The sequence below is a fragment of the Muscardinus avellanarius genome (genome assembly GCF_963383645.1).
Source record: "Muscardinus avellanarius genome assembly, chromosome: 10".
In the NCBI taxonomy this organism is placed as follows: Eukaryota; Metazoa; Chordata; class Mammalia; order Rodentia; family Gliridae; genus Muscardinus; species Muscardinus avellanarius.
Window position 1 is genome coordinate 70,469,905 of NC_137796.1, and position 13,871 is coordinate 70,483,775.

At 55.4% G+C, this 13,871-nt stretch overlaps 1 protein-coding gene across 1 annotated transcript in view; it reads right to left on the minus strand.

Annotated features, from left to right (window-relative positions):
• ADAP1 (ArfGAP with dual PH domains 1) overlaps positions 1-13,871 on the minus strand; it is a gene marked incomplete at both ends in the record, with an annotated part of 63,745 nt that overhangs the window by 10,625 nt on the left and 39,249 nt on the right. Inside the window, one exon of the mRNA XM_080704441.1 lies at positions 12,506-12,588. Within this exon, the coding sequence (XP_080560567.1) occupies positions 12,506-12,588 (83 nt within the window). The remainder of the gene's footprint in view (positions 1-12,505; positions 12,589-13,871) is intronic.

Consider the following 13,871-nt stretch of genomic DNA (forward strand, 5'->3'; position numbering starts at 1 on the left):
TTTTTTACTCTTTATTTGGAAACAGGGACTCACTAAGTTGCAGAGGTCCTCACAAGTTGCTGAGGCTGGCCGCAAACCTGAGATCCTCCGGTCTCAGCCTCCCAAGTACTGGGATTACAGGTGTGTTTCACTGTGCCCAGCTAATAGGCAAATCCCTCATGTACTCTGGGACAGGGCCACCAACATGTCTTCTGAGCACAAGCAGGGCCCACTGCGAATGTTTGTTGATAAGATGTGCAAGCACCTAGCCCGCGAGGCCGAAGCTCCAGGTGGCCTTCCTTTAGGGCCGGGCCCAGCCTCTCTACCCTGGTGGCTGAGTGGGCTGCGCCTCTGCTGCAGGCCTGGAGCAACAACATCTGCATGAGAACACCTCCTGTACACGCAGGTGACTTTACACACACCACTTTACTCATTTCCAGAACGTCTGGAGCACATCCGATTGCAAAATAACTCAGGGACGAAAAGCCTGGGCTCGGAGCTGTGAAGGGGCTGATGCGCAGATGCCTACCAGAGAGCTGGGAGATGCCCTCTCGCCCTGCCATTCCCATGATGCCCAGCAGGTGGCAGCAGCGCCTCAGGAAGCCGGCGCCGGCGGGGTGGGCGTGGCCTCCGGGGCCCGCGGACCCGCAGCCCTTCGGGGCTGCAAAGGGCTCGGCGCAGAGGCGGCTGCGTGGATGCCGGGTCCAGGCGCACGCGTGCGGCTGCAGGGCAGGGGACACGCTGGGACCCTGTCTGGCTCTCTCAACGACAGGCCGCCGGGAGGCCTGATATAGCACAAGACGGCAGTGCCAGGGTGTTAGGGTGTTCTTGGCAGGGTCCCTGGTTTGGCCCTGCGCCTGATTCTAAACTCCCTTAGAGGCTCTGCTTCCTTCTATGCGACATAAGAATGTGGTCAGCCCAGGACTGAATGGCTCTGCCCGGGCCCTAACCAGCCTGGCTGGACGATACCAGCCTGCCCTGGCCCAGGCCCTCCACCTAGCAACACCCTGCCCTGTCCACCCCACACTCCGGCTCCAAGTTGCTTCCAGGGGGCCAGAGTGATTGTCTTCTCTGGAAGGATTGGCCAGCCTGGGGCACAGGCTGTCAGCTCATTCAGTGTGTGTGTGTGTGTGTGTGTGTGTGTGTGCATGTGTGTGTGTGTGCATGTGTGTGTGTTGTGTGTGGTACGGGGGATGGAACCCAGGAGCATTCTACCTCTGAGCTACATCCCCAGCCATTTTAACTTTTTATTTTGAAGCAGGGTCTCACTCAGTTCTCTTGAGGGTCTCATTTAAGTTGCTGAGGCTGGCCTCCAGCTTGCAATCTTTCTGTCTCAGCCTCCCAAGTACTGGGATTATAAGAGTGTGCCACTGAGCCTGGCCGCCACTCAGCATTAATTGAATACCTACTACATGCTGAGCCCAGCACTGCCTGGGTTGAGTGGGGAAGGTCTTCAAAAGCCCTAAGGACTGTCCTCTGCACCCCATTCCACTGTGCTCTGATGAGGAAAACCAACCCAGACTCAAGCAGCCCTCTGGGTGTTGGCAAAAATACAGAGACGTCTCCTGCAGCCCTGGGGAGGCGAAGAGCAAAGGGCACATTGCTGTAGAAGCTAGGCTGGCAGATTTTTTTTTTTTTTAATAGCACTGGTTATTAAACTAAAGAGCATTCTACCTCTGAGCTACACCCTATCCCTTTAAAAAAAATTTTTTTTTCAGGTCGATCTGGGGATGGAACCCAGGAGCATTCGGCCTCCAAGACTCATCCCCAGCCCTATTTTTTATTCTTTATTTTGAAACAGGGTCTCACTGAGTTGCAGAGGGCCTCACTAAGTAGCTGAGGCTGTCTGTGAACCGCCATCCTCCGGTCTCAGCCTCCTGAATGCTGGGGTTACAAGCGTGCACCACCAGGCCTGGCTCCCTTTTTGTTTTTTATTTATTTATTTATTTATTTATTTATTTATTTATTTATTGGTACTGGGGGTGGAACCCAGAGGCTTTCTACGTCCAGGCTATACTCCCAGACCTTTTTTATATTTTACTTGGAAACAGGGTCTCACTTAGTTGCTGGAAGCCTCACTGAGTAGCTGAGGCTGGCTTTGAACCCGTGTGATCCTCCTGTCTCCGCCTCCCAAGCGTGGGGATTACAAGCATGCACCACCATGCTCGGTTGTTTTTTATTTTAAAACAGAGTCACGCGCCAGGCGTGGTGGCGCACGCTTGTAATCCCCGCGCTTGGGAGGCAGAGACAGGAGGATCGTGCAGGTTTGAAGCCAGCTGCACTGCCTTAAGAGACCCTGTTTCCAAACAAAAAAGTATAAAAATAGGTCTGGGAGTGTAGCCCGGAGGTAGAAGGGTTTCCAGGAACCCCAGTACCACCAAAAAAAAAAAAAAAAAAAAAAAAAAAAAAACCCACAAAAAAACAGAATCACTCTAAGTTGCCACGGCTGGCCTCAAGCCTTCGATCCTGTCTCAGCCTCCCAGGTACTGGGATTACAAACTTCATGTGGCTTCTTATACAGTTAAACACCTGCTTCTATGTAACCCAGAGAGAAGTGGAAATCCGGGAGAAATTATTCTGACACCCGCGCCGTGGCTTGTACACTAATGTTTTTCAATCAGTATAGACTGGAGATGACCTGATGTCCCTTAGTTGGGGACAAACTGTGGTGCCCCATGCCATGCCATGGAGAACACACGGCAGCTAAGGGGGGGAGGTCGGGTCCTGACAGGACCTCCGTGAGCGTCCCCTCCGCCCCGGCGAGCCGGCCGCAGGCGTAGGCGGCTCTTCTACCTGAGGACCCGCAGGATAAGCGCTGGGGCAGAGGCGGGATAGTGGATGCAGATGGCGGGGGAGGGCACTGCAGAATTTTTGGGTGATGTTATAGTTCTGTATCTTGCATTTTGCCGCAGCTCTGAGAACCGTCCTCTAAATAGGATATGCAAAGTATATGTAAATTATGCCGCATGTACATAAATTGAACTTTAAAAAAAAATCAGGGCAGGGAACCGCATGGCCTGGCTCTGAGGGTGACAGCAAGGTGTGCTGGGGGTGGGGCAGGCTGGGGGTTCTGTGCCCAGAGACCCTCCAGGGGGGGAGAGGGGTCCCCATACCGTCTGGCACCTCCTGATGGGTGCTGCCTTATAGAGGGATGGGAAAAGAGTTCAGACCAGGAGAAGCCTCAGAAAAACCACCATCACTCAACCCCGGCTGCACCTCAGGCCCCGGCTGCACCCCAGGCCCCGACCCGGGTTTCTGGGCTTTTGAGATGCTGAACTCATGAGACGAACTCATGAGGGGGCAACTCCAGGCCTAATGGAGCCTGGCGCAGACACAGCTGTGAACCTGCCCGCGGCTCTGCCCCGCCCCACCCCGGGCCACCCGGGCTCTGTCCCAAGCTCTCCAGGCTCTTCCAGGCCACCACCTAGGCGGAACCTCTGCAACCCTTCTCCATCAGCAGAGGAGGTTAAGGGCCAGCACCCACGCCCTGCAGAAGATTCTCTCTGCCCACCTGCTGGGGCTTCCTGGTGAAAACTAAACTCCAGGCCGGGGTGGGGGGACAGGGGCCCTGGGGCCGCGGGAGGGCAGAGACCTCAGGGTTGCACGTCCTGAGCTGGCTTTAAATGCAGGACCAGTCCACATGTGTGGCCCCTACTCCGCCCTGCGCCCAAGGAATCCAGGGCCCAGAGACACTGCCTGGTTCCCCAGGGCTGCACAGCCAGAGACGGGTCCATCAGCAGCTGGCTCCCAGACCCTGCTGCCGCTGCTTCCTGGATGTGACTCCTCAGCTTCCTTGTGTGTCAAACAGGCAGGGTTTAGGTGAAGATTAAACAGGCTGGACAGTCCCCGTGAGCCAGCGGGGGCCCTGCGCTTATGGCTGCACCCAGTGTAGCTTGGACATAGGACCCGAAGTTGCGTCAACGCGCATTACCAGCAGGAACGGTGGCTGCGGCTCCTGGGGTGAGGCCAGAGAGCAGGCTGGGGGCTCCCTGGCCCAGGTCCACCAGCTCTCTCCGGCTGCACTCCACACGGCAGGACACGCCCCAGGCCTAGAGGGCTCCTGGTGCTCCTGGGCAGGCAGGCCGACCTCCACACTGTCACACCGCCTCAAGCTGGTTGTGTGGCAGTCACCTTGGGATTGCCTGAGCAGAGCAACAGGGGCTCCCCTCCTGGATTAGCCAGGAGCACCTTCCGCACTGCACAGACCCCAGACCCCAAGAACCACACACCAGGGAATGAGCCCCAGCCCCAGGCAGAAAATGCTGCCAGGAAGAGAGGTGAAAGGCCCAGCAAGGGTCCTGCCCCGGGAGGGACAGTCAGGCCGCCCCAGCCACCTGCCATGGAAGCCCACTAACACCACCACTGGGAGGGACTTCACCTCCACCAGGGCGTTGGGGTGGGGTAGCAGCCTCAGGATGTCCCTGCCTGGTACAACCAGGCGTCCTAGAAGCCCCCCCCCCACCCTCGAGGGAGGAAGGATAAAGAGGCGGCAGGCAGGCCGATCCCCCAGAGGCCCAGACTGAGCCCTGGGCAGGAAGCCGGCTCTGTGGTGAACGCGGTCTGGCCCCTGGACAACACAGGGCATTGTCTGCGCCCCTGTGAAAGGCCATCATTGAGGCTGGGGCGGAGGCTGGGGCAGCTGCCACAGAGTCACCCCGGGCAGGGGCCTGGGAGGGGCAGGTGCGAGGACACCACAGTGCTGAACCTCGGGAACCCTGGGGAAGGGCTTAGGCTCCTCCACAGGCCCACGGCCTTGGCCAAGGGTGGGAGCACTGCTACTATGGGCTCTGCACCCCCACACACCTCACTGGTGGGCCCAAGGCACCAACAGATAATAGCTAGCCAGGCATGCTGACACATGTCTGTACTCCCAGCCCTTGGGAGGCCGCGACATGAGGATCACAGGTTCAAGGACAGCCTCAGCAACATAGCAAAACTCTTAGCAACCTAGCAAGATCCTGCTTCAAAATAATGTTTAAAAAGGGCTGGGGCCGGGCGTGGTGGCGCACGCTTGTAATCCCCGCGCTTGGGAGGCAGGGACAGGAGGATCGAGCAGGTTCGAAGCCAGCTTCGTTGGCTTAAGAGACCCTGTTTTCAAATAAAAATATAAAAAATAGGTCTAAGAGTGTAGCCTGGAGGAGGGTTTCCAGGAACCCCAGTACCACCAAAAAAAAAAAAAAAGGGCTGGGAAAAGCCAGGCGTGGTGGCACATGCTTGTAATCCTAGCATTTGGGAGGCTGAGACAGGAGGATTGTGCAGGTTCTAAGTCAGCCTCAGCTACTTAGTGAGGCCCTCTGCAACTCAGTGAGACCCGGTTTCAAAATAAAGAATAAAAAGTAGGGCTGAGGATGTCGCTTGCAGGTAGAATGCCCCTGAGTTCCATCCCCAGTACTCCCCCACCAAAAAAAAGTGCCGCGCTGGCTTACGAGACCCTGTTTCAAAATATAAAAAAAAATAGGTCTGGGAGTGTAGCCCGGAGGTAGATGGGCTTCCAGGAACCCCAGTACCACCAAAAAAAAAAAAAAAAAAAAAAGACTGAAAAATAGGGCTGGGGGTGTAACTCGGAGGCAAATGCCCCTGAGTTCCAACCCCAGCACCTGAAAAAATAAAAAATAAAAAATAAATAAATAAGTAAAACAAGCCAGGTGTGGCGGTGCATGCTTGTAATCCCAGCATTTGGGAGGCTGAGACAGGAGGATCCTGGTTCGCAGCCAGCCTCAGCTACTTAGTGAAGCCCTTTGCACCTCAGTGAGATCCTGTTTCAAAATAAAGAATAAGCTGGACGTGGTGGTGCACGCTTGTAATCCCCATGCTTGGGAGGTAGAGACAGGAGGATTGCGCAGGTTCGAAGCCAGTGTCACTGGCTTTTAAGAGACTGTTTCCAAATAAAAATATAAAAATAGGTCTGGGAGCATAGCCCAGAGGTAGAAGGGTTTTCAGGAACCCTAGTATCACCAAAAAAAAAAAAGAAGAAGAAGAAGAAGAAGAAGAAGAAGAAGAAGAAGAAGAAGAAGAAGAAGAAGAAGGAGAAAAAAATAGGGCTGAGGATGTAGCCCAGAGGTAGAATGCCCCTGGGTTCCATTCCCCAGTACCACAATAAACAAACAAACAAATAAATAAAATAAATAGGGCTGGAAGCCGGGCTAACACTTGGGAATGAGCACGGCACCAAGGAGACTTTGCAGGCTTCAGACCCCACCTCTGCCCACTGCCCCCTGGGTACCCCTGCCCCCAGGCAGCCTGGGCCATGGAAGGGGTGGCCTCATTTCCAAACACCTTCAAGCCCCAGGACCTGCCTCCCCTCCCCCACCCTGCACCATGCTGGTCTCCCCAAAGACAGCTCATTCCCCAGCCCCACTCTGAGGGAGGGCCTGCTGGGGGGATGCCCTCTAGGGTACAAGAACCAGATGCCCCAGGAGTGCCGGTGACGACACAGGCCAAGGGCCTGCTGCCTGGAATGGCCGCTTAGTCTCCGGCTCCAGAGGGATCTTGTCAAGGAAAGAGCCCAGATGGGAACCCGGGGTGCAGGTGACAAGGATGCGAAGTCAGTGGGAGCTGGGGTACCAGGAGACCCCACTGTCTGGCACCCCATCCCCAGCACAAGCCAGCCCTGGTGACGTGTGTGTGTGTGTGTGTGTGTGTGTGTGTGTGTGTGTGTGTGTTCTCAGGACTGAACCCAGGGGCATTCTACCTCCGAGCTACACCTCCAGCCCTATTTTATTTTTATTTTTATTTTTATTTTATTTTATTTTTTGGTGGTACTGGGGTTCCTGGAAGCCTTTCTACCCCCGGGCTACACTCCCAGACCTATTTTTACATTTTATATTTGGAAACAGGGTCTCCTAAGCCAGCGCGCGCGGCTGGCTTCGAACCTGCGCGATCCTCCTGTCTCTGCCTCCCAAGCGCGGGGATTACAAGCGTGCGCCACCACGCCCGGCTTTATTTTTATTTTGAAACAGGGTCTCACTAAGCTGCAGAGGGTCTCACTAAGTAGCTGAGGCTGGCCGCGAACCTGTGATCCTCCCATCTCAGCCTTCCAAGTACTGGGATCACAGGCAGGCGCCAGCAGATCCGGCTGACTTCTTTTGAACCAATTTTAGACTTAAGTTTGCAAAAATAGCACATGCTATAACATGGTTAAATGCGGTGCTGTGACAGAAGCCAAATGAAGGAGACTACACATCACGTGATTCCATTAATGTACGAAGTCCAGAGCAAGAGATCTGCGGGGAGGGACTGAGAGCAGATGTGGCTGCCAGGGGCTGGAGGAGGGTGGGGTGAGTGTCCTGGGCTGGGGTCTCCCGGAGAGTGGTAAAGTTGTTCCAAAACCGCCCAGGTGGCTGCACACTCTGGGTGAATGGGGACTGATGTGGCAGGACACTGAGATGGGTGAGCCGGGCGTGGCGGTACACACTTGTGATCCCAGTTCTTGGGAGGCTGAGACAGGAAAGTTGTGAGTTCAAGGCCAGCCTCGGCTACTTAGTGAGGTCCTCTGCAACTTAGACCCTGTTTCAAAATAAAGAATAAAAAAATAGGGATGAGAGTGTAGCTTGGAGGTAGAATGGCCTTGGCTCCAATTCCTAGTACCACCCCCCACCACACACACACACACACACACACACACACACACACACACACACACACAAGAAATGGGTGAGCTGCAGGTCAGGTGATTGCCAGACTCTGGAAGGACAGTACTAGCAAAAGTAAGGTTTCCTGATGAAGGACCCATGGGGCACTAGAGCTCCCTGGCCTCACATTCTGTCCCTGTCATCTCTCACACGGGTGTGTGTGTGTGTGTGTGTGTGTGTGCACATGTGTGTTAGTTACTGGGGTTTGAACCCAGGGGTATTCTCCCTCTGAGCTACAATCCCCAGACCTATTTTATGATAGCCTCACTAAGTGGCTGAGGCTGGCCTTCAACCTGCAATCCTTCTGTCTCAGCTTCCCTAATCTCGGGATTACAGGCTTGCTACCTGCGCCTGGCTCACAGGGCTCCATCCTGACTTCCTGTCTCATGACCTCGCACTCCGACAGGGATGGATCGCTTATTTCCTTCCAAGTCCCTCTGCTGGGCTTCAGTGGCCATGAGGTTCCGTATTTGGGTCAAGAATGCCAGCAGAGCATGGCTTCTCAGCGCGCAGGACGAGGCGCCCACTCGCCACTGTGAAGCTCCGGTGGACCACGGTGCACAGCACGGACGTCCCAGGTTTCTTCCCTGGGTGTCACCGCGGGGCCCCTGGTCACTAACCAGCTTCCTGAGGAGCCGCCTAGGGCCCTGCAGAGCCTGCGGCCCCGCCCGCAGGAGGAGCTCGGCTGCTAAGGGCTCACAGTGGCATCTGCCTCGTGGAAATTCTAGGACGCCCTCACTCTCTGGTTACAACCTGCCACACGGTTATTCATCGTGACCCCCAAAATTGTTCCAGCTCTGGCCATCGGGGCCTCCTTCAAAAAAAGACCCAGCTGTAAGCTCCTCCGGGTCTCCCGGGGGGCGGGGGGGGGGGGTCCCGCCGGGGCCCGGCTCACTAGGGTGGTCCCTGAGCGGGCGGGGTGGGATCCCGCGTCCTGGGCCTCCTGCTCCACCTGCAGGGCTGGATGCCGGGGTCCCGGGCCCTGGGCGCCCCCCGCCCGACCCCATTTCCAGTGCCGCCTTCTCGGCGCCCCCCCCCCCCCTTCTCAGCATCCTTCGCCCCTGCGTCTGCGGCGGCCCCTCGGAGCCCACAGTTCCGGCTTATTTCGAGACAGGCCTGAGCTTCACCTCTGTTTTGGGGGCGGGGACCTTTCCAAGGCCTGTGTTTCCCCTTTCTCCGCCCGAGGGACTTCTGCATTTCCCGGCCGCGGGCAGGGCGGGGCCCACCTGCGCGGCGTGAGAAAGTGCTCTGCGGCCGGCGCAGGCGCAGAGAGCGCAGGCGCCTGGGAATCCCCTGGGCGGTGCTTAGAGGAGCTGCGCCGGAGCCTTCACCCATTGGCCGGGAGCCTTGCCCCTCACCCTGGGGCGGTGGTACTCGCCACCTGCTCCACCCACCTGGGTACCTGGGCTGCGGGATGAGGGGGCCAGGAAGAGGGAGGGGCGGGAGGCTGGGTTTGGGGGGTGTCCCTGGCTCTATCCTGAGCCTTTGGGGCCGGTGCCCTTGAACCCCCTAGAGGAGCTCTAGGATGGGCTTTGGGGTGCAGGACCCAGGACCAGAGGGGCAGTTGGCAGGTCTGAGGAAGAAGCACCCATAGGTACCTTGAACACAGGCTCTGCACAGAGCCAGGCAGGCAGGGTGTCGCAGGTCAGTGCATCTCCCTCCCCTCCAAACGGGCATGGTCGCCCCAGCGCTGGACTACTCTAAACAGAGTTTAGGACTCTAAACCCATCGTCAGAAAGTCTGGCCCTGAAGGCGTGTGTGCAGCATGTGGAGAGGCAGGAGAGGGAGGCCCTCGGCCAGCGCAGCTGGGGTGTAGGGTGGCGCCAGCTCCTCTGGGTCTCCAGGAGGACCCACAGCTGGGGCTTTGGGTGGTGAGGCTCTGGAAGGGATCTGGTGTCTCCAAGTGACCCTGAAGTGTTCAGTGGTGGCTTGGCAGAGGCTGGGTGGACCAGGGTTTTGCTCCTGAAACTCTCTGGGCAGCAGGGGAAAGCAGCCTAAGGGCAGGGCGCAAGAGGAGGCTTGTGGTGGGTGAGTGTCCAGGATAGGTGCCATCTTTGCAGGGTGTGTGTGGACTGGGGAACACTTCAAAGAAAGGTGTGGTGGCCCACACCTGTAATCTCAGGGCTTGGGAGGCTGAGACAGGAGGGTCACAGGCTTGAGGCCAGCCTCAACAATTTAGCAAGACCTGCAGCAATTTAGCAAGATCCTGTTTCAAAATAAAAAGGATTGAGGGTATAGCTCAGAAGTAGAATGCCTCTGGGTTCAATCCCCAGTACACAAAAAGAAAAAAAATAATAAAATTTTAAGTTTAAGGCAGTTCACACCTGTGAGCCCTGTACTTGGGAGGAGGATTGCAGATCTGAGGCCAGCCTCAGCAACCCGGTGCCTCCACCTCCGGGCTGTGGACGTGTGCTCAAAAGGATCTGCCCGAGTCCCTGTTTCATTCCTCTTGAGGGGACACAGAGGACTAACTGCTGGGTCACACAGCAGTTGGAAGTTTCCTTCCTTCCTTTTTCCTTCTGTTTTTTTAGTACTGATGATTGAACCCAGGGATGTTTGTTCTACCTCTAAGGTACACCCCCAGCCCTATTTTATTTTATTTTATTTTTGTTTTGTTGCAGTACTGGGGATGGAACCCAGGTGCATTCGAACCCAGAGGCATTCTACCTCCAAGCTACATCCCATCCCTATATTTTTATTCTTTATTTTGAAACAGAGTCTCGATGAATTTGCAAAGGGCCTCAGTAAGTAGCTGAGGCTGTCCGCGAACCCGGATCTTCCCGCCTCAGCCTCCCAGATGCTGGGATTACAAGTGTGTGTCACCATGCCCGGCCCCTATTTTATTTTTTATTTTTTGAAACATGGTCTCTCTAAGTTGCTGTTGGTCTCATTAAAGTGCTAAGGCTGGCTTCCAACCTGGAATCCTCCTGCCTCCGCCTCTCAAGCATTTGGGATCATACGCATGCACCACCACAGCCAGCTTAGATTTTAGTTTTTAGTTTTTAAATACCAGGTATACACAGGGCTCCAGCTGGCAGCTGGATAGAGCTGTGTCAAAGGTCACAAGACCAGGCCCAAGGCTCTGTGTAGGAGATGAGGCCTCTCCAGGCAGTATCTCTTCTCTGTCCAACCTTCCTGCATCCACCCTGCCCTGAGTGTGCTGATGTGCAGAACCAGGCCTGTTGCTCCCCTTGCCTTGGTCTCTCCATGAACACGGTAGAGGAAGGCACATAAAGTGTGAACTTTCCATGTGCCGCAGACAGAACACCAGGTCTCCATTGACCACCTCTCTCTTGCAGCGTCAACCAATCTGGCCCATGGTGCAACTGAGGTTTGCTGACGGAGGGGTCCTGGCCTGTGGGAAGGACCTGGAAGTTGGGCCCCGAGAGCAGGCAGCGGGGTCCCGGCAGGCCCCACATTGAGGGCCACGGAGGGCAGAGTTATGAGTTGAATAGCAAATGTTCCCCAGAGAAGCTCATGTGTTAGCCTGTGCAGCCAGGTCTCAGGTGGGCCTCGGCTGGGAGAGGCGGGTCGCTGGGGGCGTGGCCTTGGGGACTATCTCTGTCCCTGGGCATCTCTCCCACCCCTCTGCTTCCTGGCCACTAGGAGGGGAAAGGGACTTTTCCTCTACCACACCCTGCCACCAAGCTGTTTCTGCCTTGGAGCTGCTGCTCTCTGAAACTGTGAGCCCCACATAAACCTTTCTTCCTCTAAGTTGTGCTTGTTAGGTGTTTTGGTCACAGTGGTAGAAAAACAGAGGAATACAGTGAGTGAGGGACTCCCTGGGGTCCCCAGCAGCCATGCTGGCCCGGGTCTCAGGGGAACAGGGTGGAGTGGCAGAGAGGCTGGCCTCAGCCTGGGGGACAGGGTGTCCAGCCACCGGGGCTGGGGCAAGGCAGCTGCCCAGCTGAGGCCACGTGCCAGAGGGCCTGGGATACTGCGGTTTAGAAGAATCGTCCCCCGGATCGCATGGACCTCCCCAGCCCTGTGGGGCAGCGCTGGGGAAAAAAAACCAGCCCGTGCTCCGCAGGCCGGAAGCCCACCATGCACAGAACACACAAGCCCACCCACCCAGGCTGGGGGTCTACTCAAAGCACCCAGCATTTTATGGTGCTGGGGATTGAACCCAAGGGTGCTCTACCACTGAGCTATGTCCCCAGACATACATACATATATATATATATATATATATATATATATATATATATATAGTCTTTATTTTGAATCAGGGTCTTGCTAAGTTGTCCAGGCTGGCCTTGAAATTACAGTCCTCCTGAGTAGTGGAATCACAGGCATGTGCTATTGTGCTGGGATTGTACCAGAATTTTTTTTTTTTTTGCACTGGAGATTGAACTTAGGGTATTTTACCTTCAAGCTATATCCCCAGCCTTCCAACCGTTTTTAAGTTTTTTTTTTTTTTTTTTTAATTTTGGAACAGGGTCTCACTAAGTTGCCAAGGGTCTCCCTAAATTGCTGTGGCTGGCCTTGAACTCCCGATCCTCCTGCCTCAGTCTCTCAAGTAGCTGGGATTACAGGTATACACCACCGTGCCTGGCCTGCACCCAGCATTTTAAATGAAATGCAGGATGTGGTCAGGGCTTTAGGGCCACCTGAGGAGGCCGTGTCCTAAGAGAGGCTGGGAATGGGGGCCCTGTCCACAGACCTCCTTTAGCCCCTGCTGAGGAGGGGGCTGGCCTCAGGCCTGTCGCTGCCATGGGAACCAAACACAGCGGGGGTGGGGGGGGCTTAGCTCTAAGTCCAAAAGCAGCTGGTTTAAATCAATGAGCAAAGACCAGGTTGAAGAAAGAGGTCCCTGCTACAGGATGCTGAGTGAGGAGGGAGACAGAGAAGTCAGTCCAGGGACCTCACTCTGCCAGCCCTGGCAGGCAGCTTACCTGCGGAGTAGGGCTCCTGCTTCTCCGGAAGGATGAACTCCTGCCGCTCATACTTGGCCCGGATCCACTGTTCTCGCAGGAGTCTGGGAAGAGAGGAGAAATTCAACTGGCACCCGGATCCCAGCAGCTCCTGGGGCACTGTAGACTTGGGGCCACCCTAGGCCACGGCCCCAGAAATAACCAGGTGGGTCAGAAGCTCCCGCGGTGAGCACGCGAGGGCCTCCCCATCTCAGTGAGGCCGCTCAGCTTTGGCTGGTCAGATGGAGACTGGCCCCTGGCGCCTCTCCCCTCTACCCCACCTCAGCGGGTTCTGCTTGCCCGGCTTCCTCCTGCTCTCCCCGCTCCTCTCCTAGCACCCTGGCGTCCTGCGTCCTGCCTCCTTGGTCTCAACAAGCAGCCAGATTGGCAGTGGCACACACCTGTAATGCCAGTAGTTGGGAGGCTGAGACCTTTGATCACAGATTTGAGGCTAGCCTCAGCAACTTGCTTAGTGAGACCCTTTTTCTAAATAAAAAATTTTAAAAAGGGCTAGGGGCATATCTTGGTGATAGAATGCTCCTGGGTTTAATCCCCAGTACCCAAACAGATTGGCAGGTAAGGAGCCTGAGCCCCTCTGCTCGGAGCCATCCACAGTTCCCTCAATGGATTCTTTTTCTTTTCTCTTTTCTTGTGGTTCTAGAGATTGAACCCAGGGGCATTCTACCTCTAAGCAACATCCCTGGCCTATTTATTTATTTATTTATTTACTTATTTATTTATTTATTGGTAGTTCTGGGGATGGAACCCAGGGGCATTCTCCCTCTGAGCTACACCCCCAGCCCTATTTTTTATTCTTTATTTTGAAACAGGATCTCTCTAAGTTGCAGAGGGCCTCACTAAGTAGCTGAGGCTGGCCATGAACCTACGATCCTCCTGTCTCAGCTTCCAAGTACTGGGATTGCAAGTGTGCATCACTACGCCCAGCTGGGCAGAGTCTTTATAAAAGGGAAGAGTTGGCCAGGGAACAAAGGCACACACACGCCTGTAAGTACTTGAGGAGGCTGAGACAGAAAGAATGCAGATTTGAGGTTAGAGTCAGCAATTTAGAGAATGACCTTCAGCAACTTAGTGAGAACCTGTTTCAAAACAAAAATTAAAAAGGGCCGGCCTCAAGGACCCTGGGCAGCCAAGATGTCAGCACTGAAGGTGGCCTGTGGCCTTCATCACCCCCTGGCAGTGCTGGCCCCTTACCATTCCTCAGCTCTCCACAGTTCACACAGGTGTCTGTCTCTAGCTTTCCCCCGCTCCGCATCGCTTCCAGGCTACCAAGCTCCTTCTACCCCCTGGCTACAGTGTTGTAGGTATCACAATCAAACAGCACTGGGCA